The sequence below is a fragment of the Crocodylus siamensis genome, chromosome 1 (assembly GCF_052110815.1).
Source record: "Crocodylus siamensis isolate JL-2025a chromosome 1, ASM5211081v1, whole genome shotgun sequence".
Lineage (NCBI taxonomy): Eukaryota > Metazoa > Chordata > Crocodylia > Crocodylidae > Crocodylus > Crocodylus siamensis.
In genome coordinates, this window is record NC_143395.1 from 386081182 (window position 1) to 386107551 (window position 26370).

The 26370-nt window shown below is 41.7% G+C and overlaps 1 protein-coding gene across 3 annotated transcripts in view; it reads right to left on the minus strand.

The window, feature by feature from the left end:
* IFT88 (intraflagellar transport 88) overlaps positions 1 to 26370 on the minus strand; it is a 73625-nt gene that overhangs the window by 28298 nt on the left and 18957 nt on the right. For all 3 annotated transcript variants that reach the window (XM_090029188.1, XM_090029195.1, XM_090029203.1), the window contains exons 10-19: positions 25842 to 25944; positions 25495 to 25609; positions 25162 to 25393; positions 22916 to 22986; positions 22231 to 22317; positions 15102 to 15201; positions 10367 to 10453; positions 6454 to 6640; positions 5402 to 5510; positions 3799 to 3949 (exon numbers count right to left, since the gene is read on the minus strand). In XM_090029188.1, the coding sequence (XP_089885314.1) occupies positions 3799 to 3949; positions 5402 to 5510; positions 6454 to 6640; positions 10367 to 10453; positions 15102 to 15201; positions 22231 to 22317; positions 22916 to 22986; positions 25162 to 25393; positions 25495 to 25609; positions 25842 to 25944 (1242 nt within the window). The remainder of the gene's footprint in view (positions 1 to 3798; positions 3950 to 5401; positions 5511 to 6453; positions 6641 to 10366; positions 10454 to 15101; positions 15202 to 22230; positions 22318 to 22915; positions 22987 to 25161; positions 25394 to 25494; positions 25610 to 25841; positions 25945 to 26370) is intronic.

Here is a 26370-nt window from a genome sequence, read left to right on the forward strand (position 1 = left end):
TGGGTGGGTTGTGTACCACTGTAGGTAGTTGGGGCCAGGCATGGCTGCGCCCATCCGAACCCCTTGGAGGTGTAAGCCCCGAGGAGAAGAGTAGGGGCCAGGCATGGCTGTAGCCACCTGAGCCCTGCGGGGGTGCAAGACCCCGAATGGGAAAGTTGGGGACAGGCATGGCTATGGCCACCTGAACCCACTGGGGAACAAAGCCCCAGGGCCCCAAGTCAGAGGTGATCTGGAGCCCCACGTGAGGGGGACAGAATGGAGCACCAGTGAAGGGGGTTGAGATCTGTAGCCAAGTGAGGGGCGGTGTTGTAACCGCAAGTGAGAGGGCGGAGTCATGGAGCCCCAATGAGGGGGTAGCCCCAAGTAAGGGGCAGAGATCTGGAACCTCAAGTGAGGGAGGCAATGTGGAGCCCCAAGCAAGGGGAGTAGGCCCAAGTAAGTCTTTGGATGCCTGAGGCTGAGGTTTGGGCCAGAGGCTGAGTGAAGGGGACTCAGCCCCAGAGTGAGAGATGCGAGTCCTGACCCCAGTAAGTCCTCCACTACTGGGAGGCTGAGCGTGGGTCGAATGTAAGATCCAAAGTAGCACCATGACCTGCTGCCCCGGGGGGGGGAGGGGAACGAGTCTCCTGTGAGACCCTGGGGCACCAGTCATGGTGCGAGGTACCCCAGCTCCCTACCTACCACCAGGAAGGTGGACCCGGAGAGAGTGTGGGGCTATTGAGGCTGGGAATAGAGTGCCCCTTCAACTGGTCCATGCTGGGGCCAAGACCAAGAAGGTCAAAAGGGCCAGGTGCCCACTGTGAGGGGCACCCAGGGTCATGGGCCTGGGACTCTGCCTGGTCTTGGAGGTGAGGCCAAGGCCTGTGTATAGCTGAAGGTCCCGAGTTGGGATCACGCCTGAGAGGGGAACCAGCTACAAGGAGCTTGGCAGCCCAATGAAGGTGGCATAGGCAGCCTGAGCGGAGGGATCAAAGGAGAGTCCTGCCAGGAGGATTCTGGAGCCTAATGTGGGGCTGGATGCCATCTGAGAGGCTTGGGCTGCGGTGTAGGGGAGGAACAGAGACGCAGATAGCGCCCCCTGGCATTGGGGCAAGAAATGAGCAGCCTTTCATTTTATTTAACAACTTATGAATTTTCCAACAAGTTGTGGCAGGTGAGACAGGTGGGCAGCGTGCCCAGAGGCAGGTGGGAGGCCAGCAACAGCTGGCCTGAAGGAAACCCACTTTGCCGCAGATGGTTCAAATCCCCAAGTCTGAGAGGAGCCTAGAACTGAAGTTGTCCATGTCCTAGGCAGGAGGCTTTTGGACAAAAGGTGAATGGTGTTCTCAGAGTAAGTATAATGGTGCAGGTTCTTGAGGAGACACAGGCACAGGGATGACTATTTTAAGAAGCTCAACCTGTCAGACACTAATGTGCACATCTCCAGGAGCAGATCCGGGGGGCAGGGATGGGAGTGGTGCAGTCGCACCCTCCTTTTGCTGCCACTGTACCCAGCTGAACCCAACAGCCCACGCAGCTGCTCCCTGCAACTGAAGACCCCAGGCTGATGGGTGTCATAGGAAGGGGGGAGACCCACCCACTGTGGCTGCTGTTTCAGGCACAGAGGAAGCCCAAGAGCGACTCCTAAGCTGATCTACCTGTAGGCTGCAGGGAGCAGCTGAGCTGGGTGTCAGGCTTGGCTGGGCATGGCAGTAGCAGTGGGCAGGTTTCCTCTTTCTGCATCTGATCCCTGCCACCCCCTTCTGTACTACATCTCCACTGCTGGTGGGAAGCAAGTACTGGAAGGAGGGATCTGCCCCTTCTGCCACTGTCCCTAGCTGATGCAAGTGCAAGGGGAGCTCTAGAGCTGCTCCTGCCCCACTCCAGCCATGGGCTGCAGGGAGCTACTGCATGGGGTGCCAGGTTCCATCAGGGACAGCAGCAGCACACAGGATCCTCCTAAGGTCTGCTCCCCCAGCCAGTGGGGTACACTGGGTAAGGAAAAGAACCAGGCAATAAGCAAGTGCTGGAAGGAGGGACCTGCATGCTTGCCTGGCTGGAGCAGAGCAGGAGCAGCTGACTTCAGGTCAGCTGGGGATAATGGTGGAACTGGAAAGGTTCCCCCTTTCCCACACCTGCTCTCTGCCTGGCTCCCCCGTGTCCCCGCACTGGCCTGGTGACTCCAGCCACATCCCAACCTCCTTCCACCTTGGTCTGAGAGGCAGTGACTGTCCCTTTAGTAAATCTGGGATCTGCCTATTCACATTACATGCAAAATGGGGGACTTGCCAAATACGCACAAAGCTATGTTTTCCAGCACCTAGGTCCATTCTCACCTAGGTACTGAAGCCTATGCTTTTTTAAATTTAATGTTAGAGAAAAGAGAGAAATTCAGGCTACGTGATACAAACAAATCCTTTTAAATCCAGGCCTTGACCAACAGAAATTGGCTATTTGGACAAAATGAAATTTATCTTGGTTAATCATGCACACATCATCATCTTACCAGGTAAAATGTACTGCTTTATCAAGTCATAAATTTACTGAGTTTAAGGGCAATGGAAAAGACTGCAAAATTATGTATCCATCAGACCAATGGTACTCAACTTCTGGCCAATGGGTCAAATCTAGCACATGGGGCTCTACCATCTGGCCTGGTTCAGAAATTTGGCAGCAGAGAAGCACTGGCATCATTAACTGCCATGGCATTGCCATTAATTGCCCATAGGATCCACCCTGTAGACTGACCCTGTGCCACTCATATGTCCTGCACGGTTAAAAGACTAATAATCTTAACAAACTCCCTAGCTGTAAGTCAGCAATAACTATCAGGCTATAAACAAATGTTGCCCTTGGAGCAGGATCAGCTATGCTTATCCACTTCATTGGGTGGCACCAGTGTCACCCACTGTCCCATAGGATAAGGCCCCTGCTGCTCCTGGGGCTTCAGGGGCCTGACCATGCAGGACAGCTGCAAACAGGGGAACCCCAGTTCCTGTGTTTGCAGAGGTGCACCCCAGGAATTCCCCCTCAACAAGGGAGTCCTCAGGCACATGTGTCACACTGTTGCATCCTGACTTAGGGCACTCTTCTGTAAATGGGGAAATCCCTGAGACAGGACTCAGCAACGTGACACACATGCCCACAGAATCTCCTGCTGGGGGATCTGTGGGGCATGCAGGACTGGGTTCCTGAAGCCCCAGGAACACGTGCCTGGAGCAGCTGGAGAGTGTGGGTGGCTTCTGGCTGCCATAAAACAAACTGATGTCTGCCTCCAAAAAGCAGCACAATTTTTTACTGCCTATTGCCGTGGCCATAATTTTGGGCTTTGCAGAGTGACAAGGCACATGGACATCTGTTTGCTTGGGCTTTGTGCAGTCATAAACATTTTTAAGAAGGCACAAAGGCTACATCCATTTGCAGCCTCAGTTAAGTAACTGGAGTTCCAAAGTGAAAACTACTGTTAGAAGAGAATCTGGTTCACTGCATCTTTGATATTTTTTTTGAGTAGAATTTAGTCAATAAAAAGTGTAGAAAGTCCAATTTTGATTACGACTTCTGTGAAAACTCAAGTTTATAAATTATAAAATATAAACTTATCCTGTATATTTTTTTTGGTGTTCTATTACAATAAATTCTTGATTTACAAAGAATTGCACTTCGCTAAGACAAGAGTCTGGTTCTACTTTCTGTGCATACATTTTGCACTTTAAATGCTAGGGAGGAGACATGATTATTTTAGCATGTGTCTGCTATGTAATTTTCTTTTTATAAATATATTAGAAAATAAAAAAGACACAATAATAAAAAGTCAAGTACCTCAAAATAGTACTGAAAAGCTTGAGATTTATCACCTTCATTATCATATAGTTCCCCTAGTTTTGACAGCACATGTGAATCAGTTGGAACTACGCTGATGAGCTGCATGAGCCACTCTATGGCTTGGTTGGGATCCTCCATTATTTCATATCTGAGGACTCTTCAGTTAAGGAGAATTCAAAAAGTGCTTATATTTAGTTTTATCAACTGGAATTCTTACCATGACTTACATAATGTCAGTGTAAGATAAACCTACATCCTGAAAAGATTTGCCAGGCATAGCCATGGAGAAATAAATTTGGATTTTTTTTTCCCATTTGCATCCTAATTTCTTCCCCATCAGGTAAACATTGGCTTAATTTTTAGCAGTCTAGGATTGCACTTTGGGTCTGGTTTCTTTGGTTTCATTATTTTTACAACCCTTCAATAGGGTCACTCCTTATTAAGTCAAAAGAGGTAGATTTCTTCAGGCATGGTTCTGTGGGATTTGGCAAAATTTCCATCACTGTACTCAGTAGAACTGATCATTGGGTGAGAGTCTGTCCTCAGTCTCTAAGAAGCACAGCACAGCACAGCACAGCACAGCACAGCACAGGACTGGCAGCTCATGGGGAAAGGGCCACCTCTGCATGCTTCTACTTGTTGGTGCCAAAGTAGCTCATGTTGGAATAAGACTGTGTAAGTTCCAAGTTGCTTTATGGGTGGCTGTAGAGCTCAGAATCTCTGCAGCACTTGTTACAGCTCCTTCCTCAATGTCCCCTCCTACTCTCAGTCTCAACCCATGGCCTGCTGTGGGAAGGTCCACAGAAGCCAGTGTTATACAATGTCAGTGAAGGGAGATTCTCAAAGAGCCTCAACGAGCCATGGCTTTTAGAGCCATTTTATGCTGCTCCAGTCCTTTCACCCATCGAGAAGGGGCCAGAGCAGGACTGGGGATTCTCACTTCTTCCACACATTTGAAGTCATATTTTCTCAGTTTACTGAGTAAAATAAGGATTTGCTGTTCTTATGACCATCCAGTAGTTATACTTTCCTACTGGTGATGCACAGAGCCAAAAGACCGCAAATATATTTTTAGATCCCAGGATGAGTTTGCCAGGAAAGTTAAGGGACAATTATTATTTCAGATATGAACTAAGCAGTTCTGATCTGGAAACTCAAGAACCAACAAGGAACACTGTAATGATATTTTTACAAATCCTTTTTTCCAGAATAGAACGTCATTTTGATAAACTCTGTTATTGTACTGTATTAGTTTAAGGTCTTACTCCATTCTGTTTCTCTCTCTGATATTATGTTCAAAATAATATCAGTTACATAGTAAAGATTCCAGGACTCTCTTAAACTTTAACCATCTTTATACACATATTCCTTATTCAGAATTAATTTATTAGCTTCAATGACACTGCTTCCCTGAATGAGAGTTGCAAATTCAGTACTTTTATTTAATACTTATCAAATATACTCAAGGATATTCTGACCAAAAGTATTTTTTTAGCTTTACAAGAAACAAATGCACACCAGGATTAAACAGATCTCATTTAAGCCTTTGATTAATATTTACTAAATTCAAGTTCTGGCATCACAACCAAGCAAAAGATACATGCTTGCTATTTGGTAGAGAACTTGGGCACTGTTTCGAAGGATTGCATGAAGTTTCAGAAAACAATCCAAAGCTTCATCTATTCTATTTAACTTCTTATAGGTTAAACCTAAGAATAAAAATCAAGGTTACAACATGAATTCAACAACACAAACTGGATATAAATATAGCCCGAATAACTAACAGAATAATTCAGAAAGGTGAAGCAGAAGCACAGTATCCTAGGGATGTTATCAATGTCATTATACTTCTGTCTGAATTTTGCACCTAAATTATTGTAATAGGTAATGCCTGAAACAATTTTTTCCTTTGTTTTCAATTTGTTCAAGCTGTACATTTGTCAGCAATTTTTGAAGAATTAACTACAACCTTAGCTTGTGTATTCAGTTTGTCAGTCACATTCAGAATGTCTGGAATTTAGCTTTTTTCATACAGATCTTTGACAAAACAACAAGATATACATAGACATCATTTTTAAAGAGGAAGCTATATCACTGGTAAAGGTAAATATAAAATAATATCTTCTCCTCTTATTCCTGTCTCAGTCTCTGAGTGGAGGCTAGATTTACTATGGTAGCTGCTTGAGAACCACCCTGATAGTCCATTCTAGGAAGCATGGCTTGAATGAACCACAGCTGATTATGGATAAAGGTCATGATTTTAATCAAGGCTCAAGGCTATACATAACCCCAGTTCTTTAACATGGAGAAGTCAGGAGTCAAAAGGGGCAAAATTTGGTGGAGTATTACTATTCAACATTTACATTTTAATAGGCAAGAGTAGACAGATCTTATACCAATTTTCATCTTTAAAGTGATTCATGTTTAACAACACAGGATAATATTGGTACAGTTTTATTGTGGAAGAAATGGGAAGCACAAGTTACTACCTTAAATCACTAAGCATAAGACTTAACAGAACAGTGGAAACCACAGAATGTATTCTCATTTCAATGTACATTTGTAAAAAGGAATAGTTTGAAAATCAAGAACTCAAACCTGGAAGTGCCAGCTTTAGCTGAAAACTAAGCTACACAGCTACCTTTAGCTTACCAAGATTGTAAAGTGCTTCGGTGCATGAGGAATCATTTCTTAGAGCTTCCTTATAGAACTCAGCTGCTTTTTCATAGTCCCCACTTGCAAAAACAGTATTTCCTTTATTAGTAAGAGCTGATGGATTGTATCTATCAGAATTCACAGCTAAATCTGCATAGTTAGATGCTTCTGTCAATTCATTCTCCTACAGAAATTAAACACAAATAGTGTATTAGCTATTTGTCAGTGAGAAGTTTCTTTGGATCTGACCTGTCTCTCTCAAAAGAACTATAATGGTAATCATAAAAAAAAATGGAGATGTTTCCTGACTTCAGTCCTAACAACATTTTTTATGCACTTGGAGAAAACAGGTTACTTTTTTCAGATCACAGGGTAAAGCCTATTTTGTCATCCTGTTTCTCTCCCTGCTTTCAATGCTGAACTTACGTTGTTAGGGAATAAATGACAGGAGATAAGTCTTTTAAAATCTTTTTAAATCTTCAAAAAAACCGCTGAATTTATTTTAAACTCTACTTAACAATTAATTATTAAATCCATCTGCAGAGCAGGCAGCAGTATTCCAAATGCCACTCCATCACTGCCTCCTCCCCAACTCCAGCTAGGGGAGTTACAGGTGAGATCCCAACTGTTTCCCACGTGCAGGCAAATGAAACCCTGAAAAAAGGAGGAAGGTAAAAGCACAAGTGAGCCCAACAGGAAGCAAGGAGCAGCTGACAGGCTAGGAAACCAGTTGTATTCATTCAGACTTCAGGAAAGTTGACTTTGACAAGCTCAGGAGGCTTGTCAGTGAGGCCCTAAGGGACCCCGACCCCAGAGGGAGAGGAGTCCAGGAAGAGTGGTTGTTAATCAAGGGAGCGATCCTCAATGCACAAGCTAATTCTATTCCATCTCAGAGGAAAGGCAGCAAGAGGGCCCAGCAGCCCCCCTGGCTCTCCAGGGATCTAGCAGACCTCCTGAGGCTAAAAAGAAAGGCCTATAAAGGATGGAGGATGGGATTCACCTCCAAAGAGGATTATTCTGGTCTGGTCCAGTCCTGTAGGGAGCAAACCAGGAAATCCAAGGCTGCAACTGAACTAAAACTAGCTTCAAGCATCAAAGACAATAAAAAGTCCTTTTTCAGATATGTGGGAAGCCGGAGGAAAAGCAAGGGCAACACTGGACCCCTGCTGAACCAGATGGGGCAACAAAAAACTGGATGCCCAGGAAAAAGCCAACCTATTAAATGGGTACTTTGTGTCGGTCTTTCATAAGTCCCATGGGACACCCATGCCTGCTATGGGAGAGGGAGGTCTGGGTGAGGGAGATCCCCTGCCCTCCATTAATGCTGACCTCATGAAGGAAGACCTTGAGAAGCTGGATATCTTCAAGTCAGCTGGCCCTGACAATTTACACCCCAGGATACTCAAGGAGCCGGCGAGCAACATAACCCAGCCCCTGGCACACATCTTTGAAAACTCCTGGCGCTCTGGTGTACTGCCCGAAGACTGGAAGAAGGCCAATGTGGTACCTATCTTTAAGGAAGGGAGGAAAGTGGATCCAGCAAACTACAGGCTCATCAGCCTGACCTCTATCCTGGGGAAGGTCTTAGAAAAGTTTATTAAAGCGGCCATCATTAATGGACTCGCCGACGCCAACATCCTGAGGGATAACCAGCACGGGTTTGTTGCGGGTAGGTCTTGCTTGACCAATCTCATTGCCCTTTAAGACCAGCTGACCTATTACCTGGACAATGGGAGAAAAGATTGATATCCTATATCTTTACTTCAAAAAAGCCTTCGATCCGATATCCCATGATCACCTCTTGGCGAAACTAGCCAATTGTGGCCTTGGGTCCACTATGATCCGCTGGCTGGGAAATTGGCTCCGTGGTCAGACCCAGAGGGCAGTAACTGATGGAAGTCAATCATCATGGTGTCCTGCAATGAGTGGGGTCCCCCAAGGCTCTGTCCTTGGACGCATATTGTTCAACATCTTCATTAATGATGTGGACATTGGAGTCAGGACTGGACTGGCCAAGTTCACTGATGACACCAAACTCTGGGGCAAAACATCCACACCGGAACAGAGAAGCGCGATCCAGGCTGACCTGGACAGGCTCAGGAAATGGGTGGACGAGAACCTGATAGTGTGTAACACTGAAAAATGCAAGGTTCTCCACCTTGGGAGGAAAAACCTGCAGCATCCTTATAGGGTCGGCAGTGCTATGCTGGCTAGTACTACGGAAGAAAGAGACTTGGGGGTCATAACTGACCACAAGATGAACATGAGCCTGCAATGTGATGCTGCAGCTAGTAAAGCAACCAAAACGCTGGCTTGCATCCATAGATACTTCTCGAACAAATCCCGGGACGTCATTCTCCCCTTGTACTCGGCCTTGGTGAGGCCGCAGCTTGAGTACTGAGTCCAGTTTTGGGCTCCACAATTCAAAAACGATGTGGAGAAGTTTGAGAGAGTCCAGAGAAGAGCCACACACATGATGAGAGGTCAGGAAAACAGACCTTATGACAACAGGCTGAGAGCTATTGGGCTCTTTAGCCTGGAAAAACGCAGGCTCAGGGGTGATTTGATGGCCACCTATAAGTTTATCAGGGGTGACCACCAGTACCTGCCCCAAGGGATCATGAGGTTGAACGGTTATAAACTACTGCAAGACCGTTTCAGGCTGGACATAAGGAAGAATTTCTTTACTGTCTGAGCCCCCAAGGTCTGGAATAGCCTGCCATCAGAGGTGGTTCAAACACCTATATTGAACACCCTCAAGAGAAATTTGGATGCTTATCTTGCTGGGATCCTATGACCCCAGCTGCCTTCCTGCCCCTCCCACTTGAGGGAAGAGCTTCTCATCTCCCAGCAGAGGCTCAGATCCAGATCCACAGAGGGATCTGGATACCTCAACACATCGGGTTACATTGGAGTGCAAGCCCTGAGAACTCTTTTATGCAAGAGATCAATTCCCTCCTCTGCCTCATGAGGTTCCACCAACAGACAAACTCTTCCTGCATCAAGAGATCCTCTATCTTCCATTCTGGGGTTGGGTCACAGGGTTGCTCTGAATCACCCTTATTGAAGTTGCTCCATTTTTGATGGAATACTTAAAGATGCACTGGGCCAAAAAGAGAGCACAAGGGGGAGAATAACTCTATAGCTTACTGACCACATTGATTAGTGTATTTCACTTGGGAGAGAGTGTCCTGGGTTCCAGTCCCTGATGCACATCTTTCTTTGATGAGATAACAACATTTTTAAGACAAAGGAAATGCAGTAAATCTACTTCAGTAAAGCATTTAATTAATATGGTGTCACACTGTAAATTAAAGGTCAAATGAAGAATACTGCTCTAACTTTCTGGTATGCCACAAACCATAAAAAGTTCCAATATAATACATGCAGACTGCTTCCACTACTTGATGATTAAGACACTGTTGTGAAGATATGAGTTTGAACTCCTTCATGCACAAGATTGGCAGCCAGTCCTGCTGCTCAGCAATTATATCAAAACTGAGGTTCTTCTAAGTGCACTCAGAAGCAGAACTTTAGATGCCTATGGAATTTTAATGTAAAAAAACTTAAGCAATAAGGTTTTTCAGTGCCACCATGGTTAGGCAGCACCTGAGTCGGGGTTTTGAGAATGTAAATTTTCAACTTGGTACTGAAGTCTTGGATAAACATACAAATGGATCTGGGCCAATCTAATTCCTCCTTCAGATGGCAGAAGCAATTTTTTTTTTTTTTTTACAGTGCCAAACTGCTGATACCTACAGGAAAGGGAGTCTGTCTAAGCATTGTGTCTACTTAATACAGAACTTCTACAGAGAGATAAACATTATACAAGTTTTAGATCAACTTTGTCTCTTATCAACTCATATTATTTTAAAAGCAAAATGACAAAAAAAACAAGCAAACGACTTACCAAATAACAAAGGAATGAAAGATTTGTGGCAGCTGCACTTTTCACTCTGCTATCCTTTTTTTCAAACATTTTTAAGGTTTCCACAGCCTAGAAATAGTTCAAAAGCAAATGACCTATATTGTGACATACTTATAGCATTGTCAAAAAAAACCCCAAAGAAAATGAATACACTTACACAGTAATAAGTATCCAAAATTACTACTGAAAGCTTGGATTCCTAATTAATTTCTATGCAGTAATTGCATAAAATTTTCCACTGCAAAATATTTAATAACTTGTACTTTTCTTTTAAAATGGTAACTTCCTCCGCCCCACCACATGCTAAAGTTCATATAATTACATAAAACATTAAGTGATATACTGGACCCAGTATCTGTTCTCTGTTACGTCAGTGCAAATGTAACAACTTCACTTAAGCCAACTACTGACAATTACTAAACCTTCTTACCCTGCCAATATAGATATGCTTATCATAGTAATGTGAATGGTGAATGCATGATGTTATAAGTGGAAATGCCAAGACAGAAAAAAAACAGCTTTAAACTACCAACCTATATATTGAAAGTAAGGCAAGGTAGAACCCTGGACTGCTTACAGACATAACTCCCAGCCTTTCAAATATTTCAGAGATATTCAGACAATAGAATGAAAATCTAATTGAGCTTTTACTTTCTTTACCACTATCCAAAAAAGAAGTTGTAGTAAAACAAATGCTTACTAAGAGAGTACAATATGAATTTTAGCTTTGGTTTCGATTTGACCTGCACAGCCAGTTAGGTGAATTCATAATTTGATTTTTGGTTTGGATTATTATACGACTAATTTACCCTCCTGTTTACAAATCAATAAAACATATATGTACTTTATCACATATTTCCTAGGGATAATCACCTGAAAACATTAATTACAACTTTGAAACTTCCAAGCTTGTCTAATACTGTATTGGCATCCATTCATTGTTGCTAATGAATTTTATGAAACAATGACTATTTAGAAATGGAAAATTTTCCATAGAAAAATAAAGCATTGGAAAATTTTCCAAAAATTTTTCTGCCCCACATCTCTGCATAGGAAAATAGTGTCCCACAAGGGGTGAGTCTATATGTTCATTAATGTGCAGCAGTTACCATGTATTTAATTTAGTACTTGCTTAATGAAGTACTAGCTAAATGTTCAGTAACTAGTTACTGGACAGTAGCGCCAGCACACAGTTTTTTTGTGAGGCTTACCGTGCAGTAGCCTAATAACACTGTGCAGCAGCGTATTAGCACAGTTTCTGACTGGCACACCACTGTGCAGTGTTATTAGTCTGCTGCTCAGTAAGCGTCGGGTGGAGACGGGCCCGAAGTCATGTAATCCAGCCACTGCATCTGTTTAAAAAAATTATCCCTAAAACACTCCAGGAATTTGCTGGACTATTACTGCAGTGCTGTTTTCCTTCTAGCAGGTGTCCCAATAATAAAAGTCTTCCATGAGAACCAGGTCCTGAAATCTGGAAGCTTCTGTCAGTTGTTTAAAGAAGGCCCTGTCTACCTCTTCCTCCTGGCTTGGTGGTCTGTAGCAGACACCCACCATGACATCCCCCCGCTGCTCTCAATCAGCCTACCTTCCACTTCATACTGCACTTCAGAACTCATATACATCACCTTTAAATTATAATGCAACACCTTCTCCATTTTCCTGCCCCGCCATCCTTCCTGAACAAGCTATACACAACCAGGACAATGCTCCAATCATGAAAACTATCCTGCCATGTCTCTGTATTTTAAAAGGGCAACAGCTATTAGGTTCTAATTGTTATGCATACACAAGCCAGGCACAATACATCCAGTGTTAAAGCTCAAGTAGCACCACTTTATCATTCCCAGCTTGTCCACACAATAATTAGAACATAGCAGCTGCTGCCCTTTTGTAATGGCTCTAAATGTAAGTATGTCCATACCTGCAGTGAGCTTTCAGCTATATAAATCAAAATGCCATTCCTTGGTTTGTGTGATTTCTACTTTGACATCTTTCATTGTAAAGATTAAAGTGCAAGTAACATTTTTGTTGCCAAAGGAAAAAGAGGGGTTAGCATACTTTGAGACCACACAGATACTGGTTAAGAATGCCACAGATCACTTGAGTTTATTAAACCTATGACCTATTTTGGCATTAAAATGTCTTGGTAGTAATAATCATTCTGTCCTTTAAGGTGAGATGCTGTTTCTGTATATTTGCCTAGTTTGGGAATTTCACTATTTTTAAATCCTCAGGATAAGAATCTGCTGAACACAAAAATCAAACCAAAGAATTGTTCATATCAGTCTTTATTATGGGATTCCAGTACATCCAGGTTAAGCTTAAAAGCAGGTTGAAAGTATGTTTGAAAGTGCTGCGTAACGAGTTAAATACAACAGTATGCCTGACCTAGGGTATGGACTCTCAGCAATGTTAACAGAACTTGCACCACTAAATTCCAGGGCTCCGCTTTAAAACTGTATACCAGAATTGTCTTTAATAAAACATTCAAAATACCCATAATGCACAAAGGTTATTTTCAAATAATATGCCAGTCTCAAAATGTCCTGACAGATGATCAGCAGAGAACACCATCAACCCAATGAGGATGTAAGACATTGCTGTATTAGACAGCTCTCATCTGTTTCAAGCACCTGCCTCATATCTTACATGGTTCTGCACCACTTTATTTTTCAGTGAAAATTTATGTCAGGGCATAAAAATAAACAAAAAAAGCCACCACAACAAGTGGTGCAAAGTTAAGTTTTGAAGCTCAATAAATAGTTGTCCCAATGGCCCACCCAACAGTTTGTACCAAAGAGAGACTTGGGACCAAAATCTTTCCTGGGAGTTTTTGTACTGTGGATCGACAGAAGTGATAGAAGCTATTCTGTAAGGTAAATATTGCACTGCTGTGAATATCCTTTTACTATAGCAGATGTATATATGCATGTATACTGCACATGCAGCCCAATGAAGTACTGAAGGAATGGTAATCAGGGAGACTACAAGTATTTCCAAAAGGAAAAAAATATTAGAGATCAGAAAATATGAGATGTGCTGCAGAGGGACAAAGGTAAGTCACCACCATCAGTAATACTTCAGAGCACAAAAATAAAATGCTTTTTGATATAGAATAATTTTACTTTAGTAACTCAGTTTTATGGAAAGAGATGGAAGTTACATATGCACACACGCACATCCTTCATATTATGATAGATAATTATATGAATACTAAAAAATACCCTAAAATTTGAAATGAAAAATGCTACACTCCTGAAACAGTTCTTCTAAGTCCAATCAATGTGTGTCACCTGTTAAATAAAACTACATGTTTACAAATGAAACAATGAAATATTCAGATTTCTAGTAGAAGTAGTTATTTATTTTCTAAGTTTTTATTACTTATGTACTAAGGAAAGTACTTAGACTAAAGATAGAGAATAAATGTGAGATTTTAATACTGTACCTACCTCCTCATACTTACAGCATTAAACAAAATTTAAGCAACAGAATGAAAGAAACAATGTTGAAAAGAAAGTAAGGACAATATTTTAAAAACTACAGTTCAACTGACCTTACAAGCAAGACACTGAAAGCATAAACAAATTTATATAGCAGATGGAAAGATCTACAAAAGCATTGCACAGAACATGAGACTGAGTAGGGCATACAGGTGAAGGAAGTGAAACAATGACATATGTAAGCAGCACACGTAACTAACAACTGCATGGGACTGAATTGCAAACTGCAATTAGCCAATGATTGCTCTTGGATTACACATGCTTTACTGATGCTGCAAAGACTATAACCTTCCCCTCCACCCTCTCCAAGAGCTCATGCCGATCTGGTTCCACAGGAAAAATCTTTCCCCATTCCAAATAGGCAGTCAGTCCTGAAGCAGCACAAAAGATGCAGTATAATTTATACACAAGTAGAAATGCCCCCGCTGGATGATCTCTCTCACCAGCTTCTAAGCATCCACATGTAGACCACACATCAAGCCAGTGTCAGCACTAAATGATCCATCCTGTCTCTGTTAAGATAGCTTCACTTATAGGGCACAGAAAACATGTGCAAGGCACTGTGGTTTCAAATTTATTTGAGGATACTTATGTCCATTTAAGCCTGTCTTATATTTAGTTTATGCCAATTCCTTACAGAATCCAGCTAAATCTAAATAAATCAGGTTTGGATACAATTGTCCAGGCAAGATTTGTACCAGTTTAACCACATGATTTTAAAAATCAACTTGAGTTAAATCAGTGCTACTTTGTGTATAGGCAAGGCTTCTATATCTGTTTATCTATCTGGGAAAAATGAGATCACATTCCTCCTAAAAGAACTTGTCATATTGTTAATTGCTCAAAATTATTTTTCTCAAGTCTGCCCTTTTGTAGAACTATCATGGACAGTGATTCTAGCATAGACTACACTGTAACAGTGGATATTTGAGTAGGAAATGGAAAACAATCATGTCTACAATCATTGACTACAATATCAAGTGCATCTGCACATTTTCTGATCTCCTATTACCTTCTTCAATATGCAAATTATATTTAGATAAAAGCCACCCCATATTATTATTCATGTTTTTGCAAGATTATTCTAATAAAATCACTCAGACTTCTATCAAGATTCTAAGCAATCATAAAGGAGGCTTGTGCTGGAGTTTAACAGTTACTTGAAATGCCAAATACAATATTCAGAAAGATAGCATAAAAGAGTACTGTACCTGGTTGAAGTCCTTTTGCCTCAAATACATAATTGCTTTATTTATTTCAAGATCATTGGCTAACTCTACATAGTGGGAAGCTTTTACTACTTCAACACACCTACAACAGAAAGGAATCCAAAAAAAAAAAAAAGATAAAATATATCTGCATTTATGTTACTTTCCAAGATGCTCATTTTTGCTATCTAGAGGGAATTGATCTGCTAATTTAGTTACATCTTCATTGTAGACATGAGCGTCACCACAAATAAAAAAAAAGTTTTACAGAATAATTTCTTTAATTGCCTACTTGAAAAGTGCTATCTCTAGTTTGATTTTAAGGCTCTCCATATAAGTAGCATGTTATTTTCAGTTGCTTAGCAATCTTCATGTCAATGATCTCAGAAATTGACCTAAATAGATCGCAGCCAGAATTTTTTTTAATTCTATAAAAGATCAGGTTGCAGCAAAATACTACAGACTCACGACATGTCTACAATTTGTTCCCTAGGTTCTACCATGTTATAAAAACCTTAAAACTTCTTAAATATATTATAAATTAGAAGTGGCACACACAACCCTGAACTTTTGTAACATATGCAAGAGTATATATCCTCTCTCATATAAGTAAAAGAGAAATTAAAATCTCAAAGAAACTTTCAAACATCAATGCAGATTTAGCCACACCATAGCAATGCTCAAGATGGGACAATGCATTTTAACATCTTGCAGCATTCAGAATGGCTGTCCTTAGGGGGGGAAAAAAAACCTCCTGAGTTCAGTTTAACCACTTCTGGATGCAACACTGTCATATCCAGAACTCAATGTAGTGGTGGCAGAGGTGGCTTGGGCCTAAACTACCAAATGCATGATGGACTTTCTGCTTATCCCTCAGGTAACTCTTTAATTACTTCTGATTCAGGGGTACTAGGAAAAGAAAGCCAACATGGAGCAAGGCAGTTATTGCTTTCTGCATGTTAAGGTATTCTCTTCCCATCAACTCTTTTTCTGGATTTGATATAGTACATTCTAAAACAGGGGTGTCAAACATGGCCTGCGGAGCTGCTGTTATCTAGCCTGCAAGGCTACTGGGAACTCAGGGAGCAGGGGAAGAGGCCTGCCACAGAAACTGGGGCCCTGGGGTCCAGTGGACATGACAATTGGTGGCACAAGGGTGAGGACTGACATAACCCTGGGTGCCCTCTGGCTGATTCACTTCTTGTTACTGGGCACATCTACATGAAACACTTTCCTTGAGATTAGAGCAAATGACTGCGCAGTAAGTGTCTTCACCTATAAACAGTGATGCTTACTGCGTAGTTATTTGCTCGAATCCTGAGTAAATTTGCTACCTGTAAATGCAAATAGAAAATTTACTCAAGAGTAATTAATTACTGTGCAGTATGGCGCATGTAGATGACTGACCAGGAGCAAATGTGCTCCCAGTCAGCCACGCAGTGGAGGGTGGGAGATTGCTCCCTGCCCCTGGGAGCTGCGTGCTACACCACTGGAGCCTGGGCAGGGACATGTCCCCTTGCCCCAGCAGCAAGGAGCTCCCAGTCCCCAATCTGTGATTGCAGAGCAGGGGCTGAGAGCTGGGATTCTTATCTCCCAGCCCCAGCTCTATGATCGTGGAGAAGGGGCTGGGAGCTTCCTGCTGCTGGGGCAGGGGAACAGTGTCCCCTTCCCAGCAGCAGGCAGCTCCTGGGGGCAAGAGAATCTTCTGGTCCCATGCTCCCTGCCAGTCCCTGGGCTTGCACCCAGAGAGAGCCTAGAGCTCCTCCTGGCTGCTACAGGGGGCCAGTGCAGGTCTGGCAGGGGGCAGCAAATCTGTTCCCACTTGCAGACTGCATCCAGCCCAGGGCACAGGATGGCTCTGACAGCAGCACCGCTAGCTCCTTTCTGGTGCTCACAGTGGCAAAAAGGATTCCAGCTCCTGCTCCATGTCCTGTGCCAGAGCTGGAGCTGTTGTCACCAATATGTTTCATGTTGGCATGGCAGCTGCAGCTCTAACACAAAGAACATGACTGCTGGTCACAGCTGCTGCTGATGGCAGTAGTCTTCTGCTCCTGCTTCCCTACAAGTGTAGACACCTGCCCGGGTAAATTTACTGTACAGTAAACCCACCCCAGGGCATTTGCATGTGTAGATGTGCCCACTGTTGTGGTCCCAGCTCCTTAGCTGATGGCCTCGTTGTTGCTGCCACCATATGCCCTATACCAGACTCAGACTTGGGGCCATTGTGTTCTAACTACAGGCCCATCAGCCTGACTCCTAACTCAGGGAAGATCTTAGAAAAGTTTATTAAGGAGGCTGTCATTAATGGACTGGCCGACGCCAACATCCTGAGGGATAGCCAGCACGGGTTTATTACGGGTAGGTCTTTCTTGGCCAATCTCATTGTCTTCTACAACCAGGTGATGTATCACCTGGACAAGGGAGAAGTGATTGATGTCATATACCTTGACTTCAAAAGCCTTCGATCTGGTATCCCATTATCACCTCTTGGCGAAACTGGCCAATTATGGCCTTTGGTCCACCATGATCCGCTGGCTGGGAAACTGGCTCCATGGTCGGACCCAGAACGCAGCAATTGATGGAAGTCAATCATCATGGTGTCCTGCGATGAGTAGGGTCCCCCAAGGCTGTCCTTGGACCCATATTGTTCAACATCTTCATTAATGATGTGGACACTGGAGTCAGGAGCGGACTGGCCAAGTTCACTGATGACACCAAATTCTGGGGCAAAACATCCACACCGGAACAGAGAAGCGCAATCCAGGCTGACCTGGACAGGCTCAGGAAATGGGTGGACGAGAACCTGATAGTGTGTAACACTGAAAAATGCAAGGTTCTCCACCTTGGGAGGAAAAACCTGCAGCATCCTTATAGGGTCGGCAGTGCTATGCTGGCTAGTACTACAGAAGAAAGAGACTTGGGGGTCATCACTGACCACAAGATGAACATGAGCCTGCAATGTGATGCTGCAGCTAGTAAAGCAACCAAAACGCTGGCTTGCATCCATAGATACTTCTCGAAGAAATCCCGGGACGTCATTCTCCCCTTGTACTCGGCTTGGTGAGGCCGCAGCTTGAGTACTGAGTCCAGTTTTGGGCTCCTCAATTCAAAAAGGATGTGGAGAAGCTTGAGAGAGTCCAGAGAAGAGCCACACACGATGAGAGGTCAGGAAAACAGACCTTACGACAACAGGCTGAGAGCTATTGGGCTCTTTAGCCTGGAAAAGCGCAGGCTCAGGGGTGATTTGATGGCCACCTATAAGTTTATCAGGGGTGACCACCAGTATCTGGGGGAACGTTGGTTCACCAGAGCACCCCAAGGGATGGTGAGGTTGAATGGTCATAAACTACTGCAAGACTGTTTCAGGCTGGACATAAGGAAGAATTTCTTTAATGTCGAGCTCCCAAGGTCTGGAACAGCCTGCCATTGGAGGTGGTTCAAGCACCTACGCTGAACACCTTCAAGAGCAAATTGGATGCTTATCTTCCTGGGATCCCATGACCCCAGCTGCCTTCCTGCCCTTTGGGCGGGGGGCTGGACTCGATGATCTTCCAAGGTCCATTCCAGCCCTAATGTCTATGAAATCTATGAAATTGGGCTGGAGCCTTCGTTTATTGTATAAATGGTACATTATTCTAGACTGTCTGGAATTAAACTGATGGAAGGAACACCTCTGTATGGCCTTTGGAATCTTTCCCATTTTCCTTACAAGCTGAAAGTACATGATTTGCTATCACTATATATTTGGCTAACACCGTTAAACAACTTGTCACCATCACTCCTGGCAGATGCTATAATTTGTCTGGCACGTGAATCACTTCTCACAAAGACTATGGATAACTCTTGGAGTCACTGGAAAGAAATTGTACTGAAAACAAAACCCACTGCAATTACTACAAAAGTATCTGCAGTGAGAGAAGCGGTTAATTATTCTAGATAGCCAATGTTAACACTTTTTAACCAGAGGATGCAGGTGGATCTGAAAGTTCCTCATAGAGGATCATCAAATTATAATCTAATGAGTATATTGCATTTTAAGATATCTCAATATCAAGTTTACAATCTAAAGAATATTTGCCCCTATTCAATTTCTCTGAAGGCAAGGAATTTGATGAAATGTACCAAATTTACTTGAATACAAGTGGGTTCCTCCCCACCTCCCAATTAGCACAGGGAAAAAAAGCCCCTTGGTCTTACATTTGCCTACAGGAAATACACTGCCTATCATTAAACTGGTGCCAGAAGCAGCATGTGCTCAGTCATGGAACACAACTGTGAAGCTGACTGAATGCATACTGAGCATGTCCCTAAAACACAGGGCCCATATTAGGCAAAAATATCAATAGGAACCTACCACAAAGCTAGATTAGTGCAATCTGTCTGAATAAGATATAGTGCTCGTTGTGCTCAGTACCCCTCAGCACCAATTCTTTTTCAAGTCATAGTGAAACATTATATTAAATACATTTTTACTTCCTCTTCACTGCCACAGCTGAGCAGCATTTTTCTTCCTGTTTCCAATTATTGTCATTTCATCACAAGCCTTAAATATCTGGCAAACATCACCAAACATCTAAGAGGCTCTGTCACCCCCTCTCTCAGGCTGTTGTATGTGACCAGTGCGGCCCTGCCCTCCCTGGCGTGGAGCTGGATGAAGTAGCTGTGCACCTCATCCGCATATACATTTTTGGTCCCAGGACTTGTGACAAGAACACCTGGTTCCAGGTGTGAGTAGAGGACTAATTAGCATGTGGATCCTTTGTGGGGAGGAGTATATGGAATACATACACATACTGAGAGCAGTTTTGGGCTGTGGGGTCACCATGGCCAGAAACATTCTTGACTGCTGGGGCCCAGCTCAATGAACTATATGATAAATCATAAGTGTTTTGGTTCAGGTCTAATATCATGCACAGCGGGCACACCTATATGTGCCATTAATGGGCAACAATAAACTCCAGAGCTTATATACAATTTGCATATATACAAATTCATATGGATATGTTTATTTCAAAGTCAGTGTTTTTGGTTCCTTGTGTTTCAAATTAGCTAGGCTTCTTGCATAATGTGTGTGCCTAGGGATGGGGGGCAAGCACCTATTGCTGGCTCAGGGCCAAAGTGAGACCCATGCCAGACTCCTGCTCCACCACTCCCTTACCCTCTGCAGCTTCTGCCCCCCTACCCCTTGCTCCTTTCCCCACTTATTGTTATGTGCAGTTCAGAGCCCAAGCAGGGTCTGACAGTATGGAGGGAGGGAAGTGTGGGAAGAAGAGGCAGAGATTGTGGGGAGTGGGGGAGACAGGCAAAGGCTGTAGGGAACTGGGGTGGTGGGATGCCAGTGGAGGCGGGGCAGGAAGACTACAGGGAAAAGTGGAGGGGCAGAGAGCAAGGGGGCTACCTGACCCCGCCTCACCAGTCACTACTTTCCCTGCTATAGCAGTGAAGAGGACAAATTCAAAACAACCCTTCAATAATTAGATTTTATGCCTGAAAAATTATAACAAATGTATATGTTTTCCATACATGGAATCTAATGATTGGGGGGGTGTCATCTTAAATTCAGGGCAGTCTTAGATTTGAGTAAATACAGTACATCTTTAACTATAATATAGCATGAATCAACACAAAGCAGTTGAAAACGAAGTTTGAGTGGTTGGTTAAGCTAGCTTTACAGTTTCTTATCAGTTTGGCAAGAATCACCAGTAGTATCTAATCATAAATCATAATCATTAATTTCCTTGTAATATAGTATTAGAAAAGTAATATCTGTAGTTATATCAAAAACTATTTAGGATATGAGGAATATTACCCCCTGCCCAGTATATGCATGCATAGCAAGTGTTTAGCATTTATGGGATAGGACAAGGGATAATTGAGTAAAAACTGAAAGTTACAGAAAAATAGCTTAATGTATAAAATACATTAATACATTTTATACATCAAGCTTTTTTTGTAACTTTAATCACAATCATGCAAGGGGATATAAAGACACCAGATTTTTTTTGTTAACAAGTTATGTAACGATAAACTCTTTCTTGCCTAACACTGCTGTTTAGGTTCAGTAAGTTTGAACAGCAACAGAAGGAAATAATAAGGTTATGGCTAATATTTAATCATCAAACACCACATTGTGGGCTTTAGTGAACTAAATAGTTTTTCATTGTAAGTGGTTATTTCTGTTTATAGACAGGTGTATTAACAAAACATAGCTGTAGGATTTGGAAGACTTGAACACATTAATACATAATATATAGTTTAACTTCTTTTTGTGTTAATAGGCAGGGGAGTAGGTAAGTGAAGCTCTTCTCCCCCTGCAAGTCTCCTTCACATCTGTGTAACAACGGTTTAATTTAGTAAGGACATTCCATAAAAAATAACTGAGGTGGAATTGAGGCTGTAAGCACATGTCCATGGTCCGAGTGTGTGTTATCTGTCAATAATATTAGAGATTTAAAAAAATGCAAACAGCAAACTCTTCCAAAAGCAAGGATAAACAATCCAAAAAACTTAAGAAACAGGGATACCAAGTTTTGAGAAGGTACCTTTCTTACTATTATTATCCTTACACGGCGCTTCTTTTTTCCTTACAAGAAAAACCATAAAAAGTGCACCAGAGAACCATAGTACACCAGGGGTTCATATCTATACTTCATACATACACATCTATGATACTACTTTCTTACCCCATCAGCCTTTTTATCTGCTGTGTAAACATGTGACATGGTCTATGCATAGAAGTTCTATAAATGAAACCACACTAGGTCTGCAAAGTAAAGGGTGTATAACTGATTCCCACAGTTAATTAGTGATTCTCTGAGATTATCTCATGATTCTCTGAGATAATTAGTGCCTATGAAGATACTGCATGCCAATGTGACTAACATTTACATTTCTTTATGATTCTACAGTTTGTAATACAACGAAACTCTTCTGTTGTGGATGGATAACTCATGATATATTTCAGCTGTTTCCTTCCCATGGCATTGCCATGAAGCCAGAGTAAAAAATGTTTGGGTGTTCTGTTTGAAAAATGCAATCTAAACTGTATGTTTCTGTTTGTGAATTTGTTTTTTATAATTACAGACAGAGTTTAGCACACAAATATCTAGAATAACAAAAAAAAATTTCTTACCAGTCATAGCCTACAGCAAAGGAAGTTTCAATTGCTGGTGCAATCAATTTAGCAGCTGTCATTATGTATTTCTCAGCCATTGTTTTCCTTTAAGATTAAAATATAGAAACGGACAAAGAACATATAAAATAGATGTGGAAATATCAAAAACTTATTCCAACCTTCTTCAGGCACTTGAATCTCAGGGCGGAAATAGATGAATCAGATCTGCTGTGCCCAAGACCATGATACGTTCCCAGGATCTTCAGGGCATGCCTTGGTAGGTGGGGAAACCTCAACTTTCCTCACTTACCTAGAAGTGCCCTAGAAAGCCCAGGGGCACAACTTGCAAGTGGGGAAAGCCAGGCAGGCACTCCCAGTGCTTGAGGGGCCTGACCTTGTGCAGGAATTCCCAGGGTGTGCAGGACCAGGCCCATGAACCCATGGGAGAATGTTGCCTATTGTCCCACAGCACCAACAGGCAGGACAACAGGAGATGCATTTCACCCAATGAAGCAGATCAGCTGTGCTGGGACACCTCTCAGCATATCTTGGAACACTTTCACAAGTCCAACAGACAAAACTAAAGGCTGTATGGTGCATTGCAAGGCCACCCCCTTAGAACAGGGAGCAACTCTAAGCCTGGGCACCTTGGAATTAGTGACACTGATTTGGAATGGAAAGAGCCGTATGATTCCAATGTTACCTTTCATGCTCCATTTCTCTTAAACTGTCTTTTTTAATGGCTTCAATCAATAAATTAGTGTGAGGATCATCCTAAAAAAAACCCAACAAAATTATAAAAGTGTGTGTTTGTAATTATTTACACAGACAAAATATCCACGTATAGAAATTAATACAGATTAATACATAATGCATGTCTGTTGTTTATGTCTTATGTTTTAGAAAAGATAATTCCAATTTGAAATGATTCTGCAAGGAATATTATTCTTTAAAATATTGTTTATAACATTTTATGAATTAATACGGTCCGAGCTGTAAATTTTGGCATAATTAATTATTGGCATGGTTAAATTCTAACTACAAGACTAAAAAATTAAATTTTTGATTACTAGCCTTATGCTGTCTGCTTGCTCCTTTATCTATATTACACTTCACACTTACAGCATCAATTTTAAGGCCAGAAACAACTATTGCTTTTATCTAGTCTGACCTCTCCACAGCATTTCTCTGAATTAAAAGAAAACATTCAGTCTGGGTTATAAAATTGAAGAATCTACCGCTGCCCTTTAACAAGTAGTCCAAGGGGTTATTTACCCTTATGATTTGTGCAATTGCCTGACACCATTTCTCCATTTGCCTGCTAGATTGAAGAGCCTTTTGTTATCAACTTTGTTTCACATGTAGATAATTAAGTAGTCTTTTTCTTAATCTTCTCTTTGATAAACTAACTAAAATCTTGATTTAGGACACATTTTCCAATCCCTTAATTATTCTCATTACTCTTTTCTGAATGCTTTCCAATTTTTCAACACCCTTCTGAAGCACAGACACAGGAACTGAACCTAATATTCTACTGTTTTTTTTTCCCTTTTTAATACATTCAAGGATCACATCAACCCTTTCAGATACAGAATTAAAGAGGGTACTCATGTGGACCAGATTATCTACCCCAACCCTCAAGTAATTTTCTTAGTTACTGCTTTCCAGAATAGAATCCTCCATGCTATAAGTGCAGCCTGCATTCTTTGACCCTGGATACATGACTTTAAATCTGGCTATACTGAAATATGTATTTATTGGCTTATGCCCAGTTTATCAAGCAATCCAGATTGCTCAGGGTGGTAAATGAATTAACTATTCTTCTTTGACTGCTTTATTTGTAGTCTACTCATTAATCCAGCTGCCAGCACTAATTCTAAACACATCAAACTTTTGAGTAAATTGAAAATTCGTGGTATTTTTATCCCAAAGATAGGCCACAAAAATGCTTTCTTCTTTTCCAATAAAACTTTAGTTTAGTTTAGTTCTACACCAAGACAGCTTTAAGACTGATGATGTTGCTACTATATAGAGCAAGCACAGCTAGAAATAAGAGCTTTGCACCTCTAAAAAAGGGAAATTATGACATCTCCAATGGAATATAGAAGACTTGTTTATAGAAATAGAAAATCATAGTCTTAAATAATGAACCATTTTAAGCCTTTTTCAGAGATGTCTTAAGTTTATTATTTTTTCTTTGGCTCAGTACCATGAGCAGTAGAGGTGCACCAATACATTGGTCCGATATTGGATTGACACTGATATAAAGAAAACTGACTTTATCAGAAATTGGCCTAATGCGACTGATAATTTGGCTGATAAATGCCTGTGCACGCGCACAGCCGCAGTGCAACATGTAGGCAATGAGGAGCACAGCCCAGCAGCATGGAGAGCTGTGTGCAGCTGGTAAGTCTGTTGTGGTGGAAGCAGAGGGGGGAAGGAATGGGCATGGTGGGGCAAATCAAGGCCCCTGTAGCAAGGGAGGGAGTGGGGCTGGGGCAGGGGACAGAGCCACAGCTTGTCCGAGGGGTGTGGGGAGCGGGGACAGCTCCCACCTCTGCGAGCACCCTGGCAAGGCATGGTGTGCTTTGTCCCTCTTGTAATTTTATTTGAACATACAAATATTTTATAGAAATTGTATATCTATAAAAGGGACAAAGCAATGAGCAAATTATGCAATCAGCCCAAAAGAATACTAATAAAACCTTCATGATCACAATGTGTAACCTTGACTTTATTTGGGTCTTACATTTCCCTGGGGAATTAGAAGGGGTGAAAGTGCTTCAAAAGCATTTTCAAGAGTTTGATCACTTGCGACTAGTACTGCCATACCAATGAACTCGTGCTGATAAAACAGCATAGTCTATATAGAAGATTTTTTTTAGTTTAGCATTAGAAAGTTTACTTCTTTACAAATCTATATGTAAATGTTGGTTTGTTTAAACTTACATTTGGTGAAATGTATTTGTCTTCATAATCTATTTCCAATGGAACAGCAATCAGCATTTGGAAGGCTCTTTTCATTTGGTCACGGTCTCCAACAGCAAAATAACAAAGTATCAAGTTGAAGCCTGCTTTCAGATTTGGGGATGTGCCCATTATGTGCCCAAATGAATTAATTGCATCAGCGTATTGGCCAGTTTTAATAAAAGCAACTCCAATATTATGCATTATTTTAATCCTAATTAAAGAAATACAGGTTAAGTTATATTTTTAACTATCATATGCACTATATAAAAAACCCAAATATTGGGCATCAAAATGTTTATAGTATGAACTCACCTCATCTCTACATGGACACCTGGAATCTGATCTAGAGCCATACGATAGAATTTGATAGCTTTTGAATAATTTCGCTGTTTTAAATAAATGTTTCCCATATTCACCTTCAATCTGCCTATTGCAAGGATAAAGAAAATGTGCTTTATTAAATAGTCTTCTAAAATATTTATACAATCCTTTAAATAGTCTCCTTGTGCAAATTTTGATGCGAGACTGCATAAGCCACCTCCATAAGCTTTTGTACAAGTAGCAATGCATACTGTCCCTTTACTAGAAGGACCAGCCCAAAACTGCCTGTCTGGTGAATGCCTGGCCATCAATACCTGATATTCTGATGTGCAACCTACCTCCATTGCTGAACATCTTATTTTTCACTATGACTTGATATGTATTTAACGCTTCAGCATACATTTCATTAGCTGCATATTGGCTGGCCAAGTTGAAAAGAACCTGAGAAAAAAAGAAAGTTAGGAGACTTGACAAAACATGTTCCTCACTCAAGGTAATCAATATAAATCAGTATCCAGGGTAATAATTTTGATGTGCCAAAAAGAAAAAAAAAGCAGAAATAATGATGCTGAAATTTCCTCAGATAATCAAGATATAAAATAAGAGAAAACTAGTAAATATTTTACATCCCAAATCTATCAGTATATAAGATGCTGGGAAGAGACAAGACAAACAGCTGACAAACAGTTTTATTTTGTAAATATATGCAAATATATTAGGAATACGGGGCTAGAGGGAACTTTCCAAACCGATGAGTCTAGTCCCTCATGTTCCCAGGTAACCAATTCAGGAAAAGAGTTCACAAGAATATCCACTCCAGCCCCTTTTACATACCACAGTGACAAAACACCTGTTAAAAAACCCCAA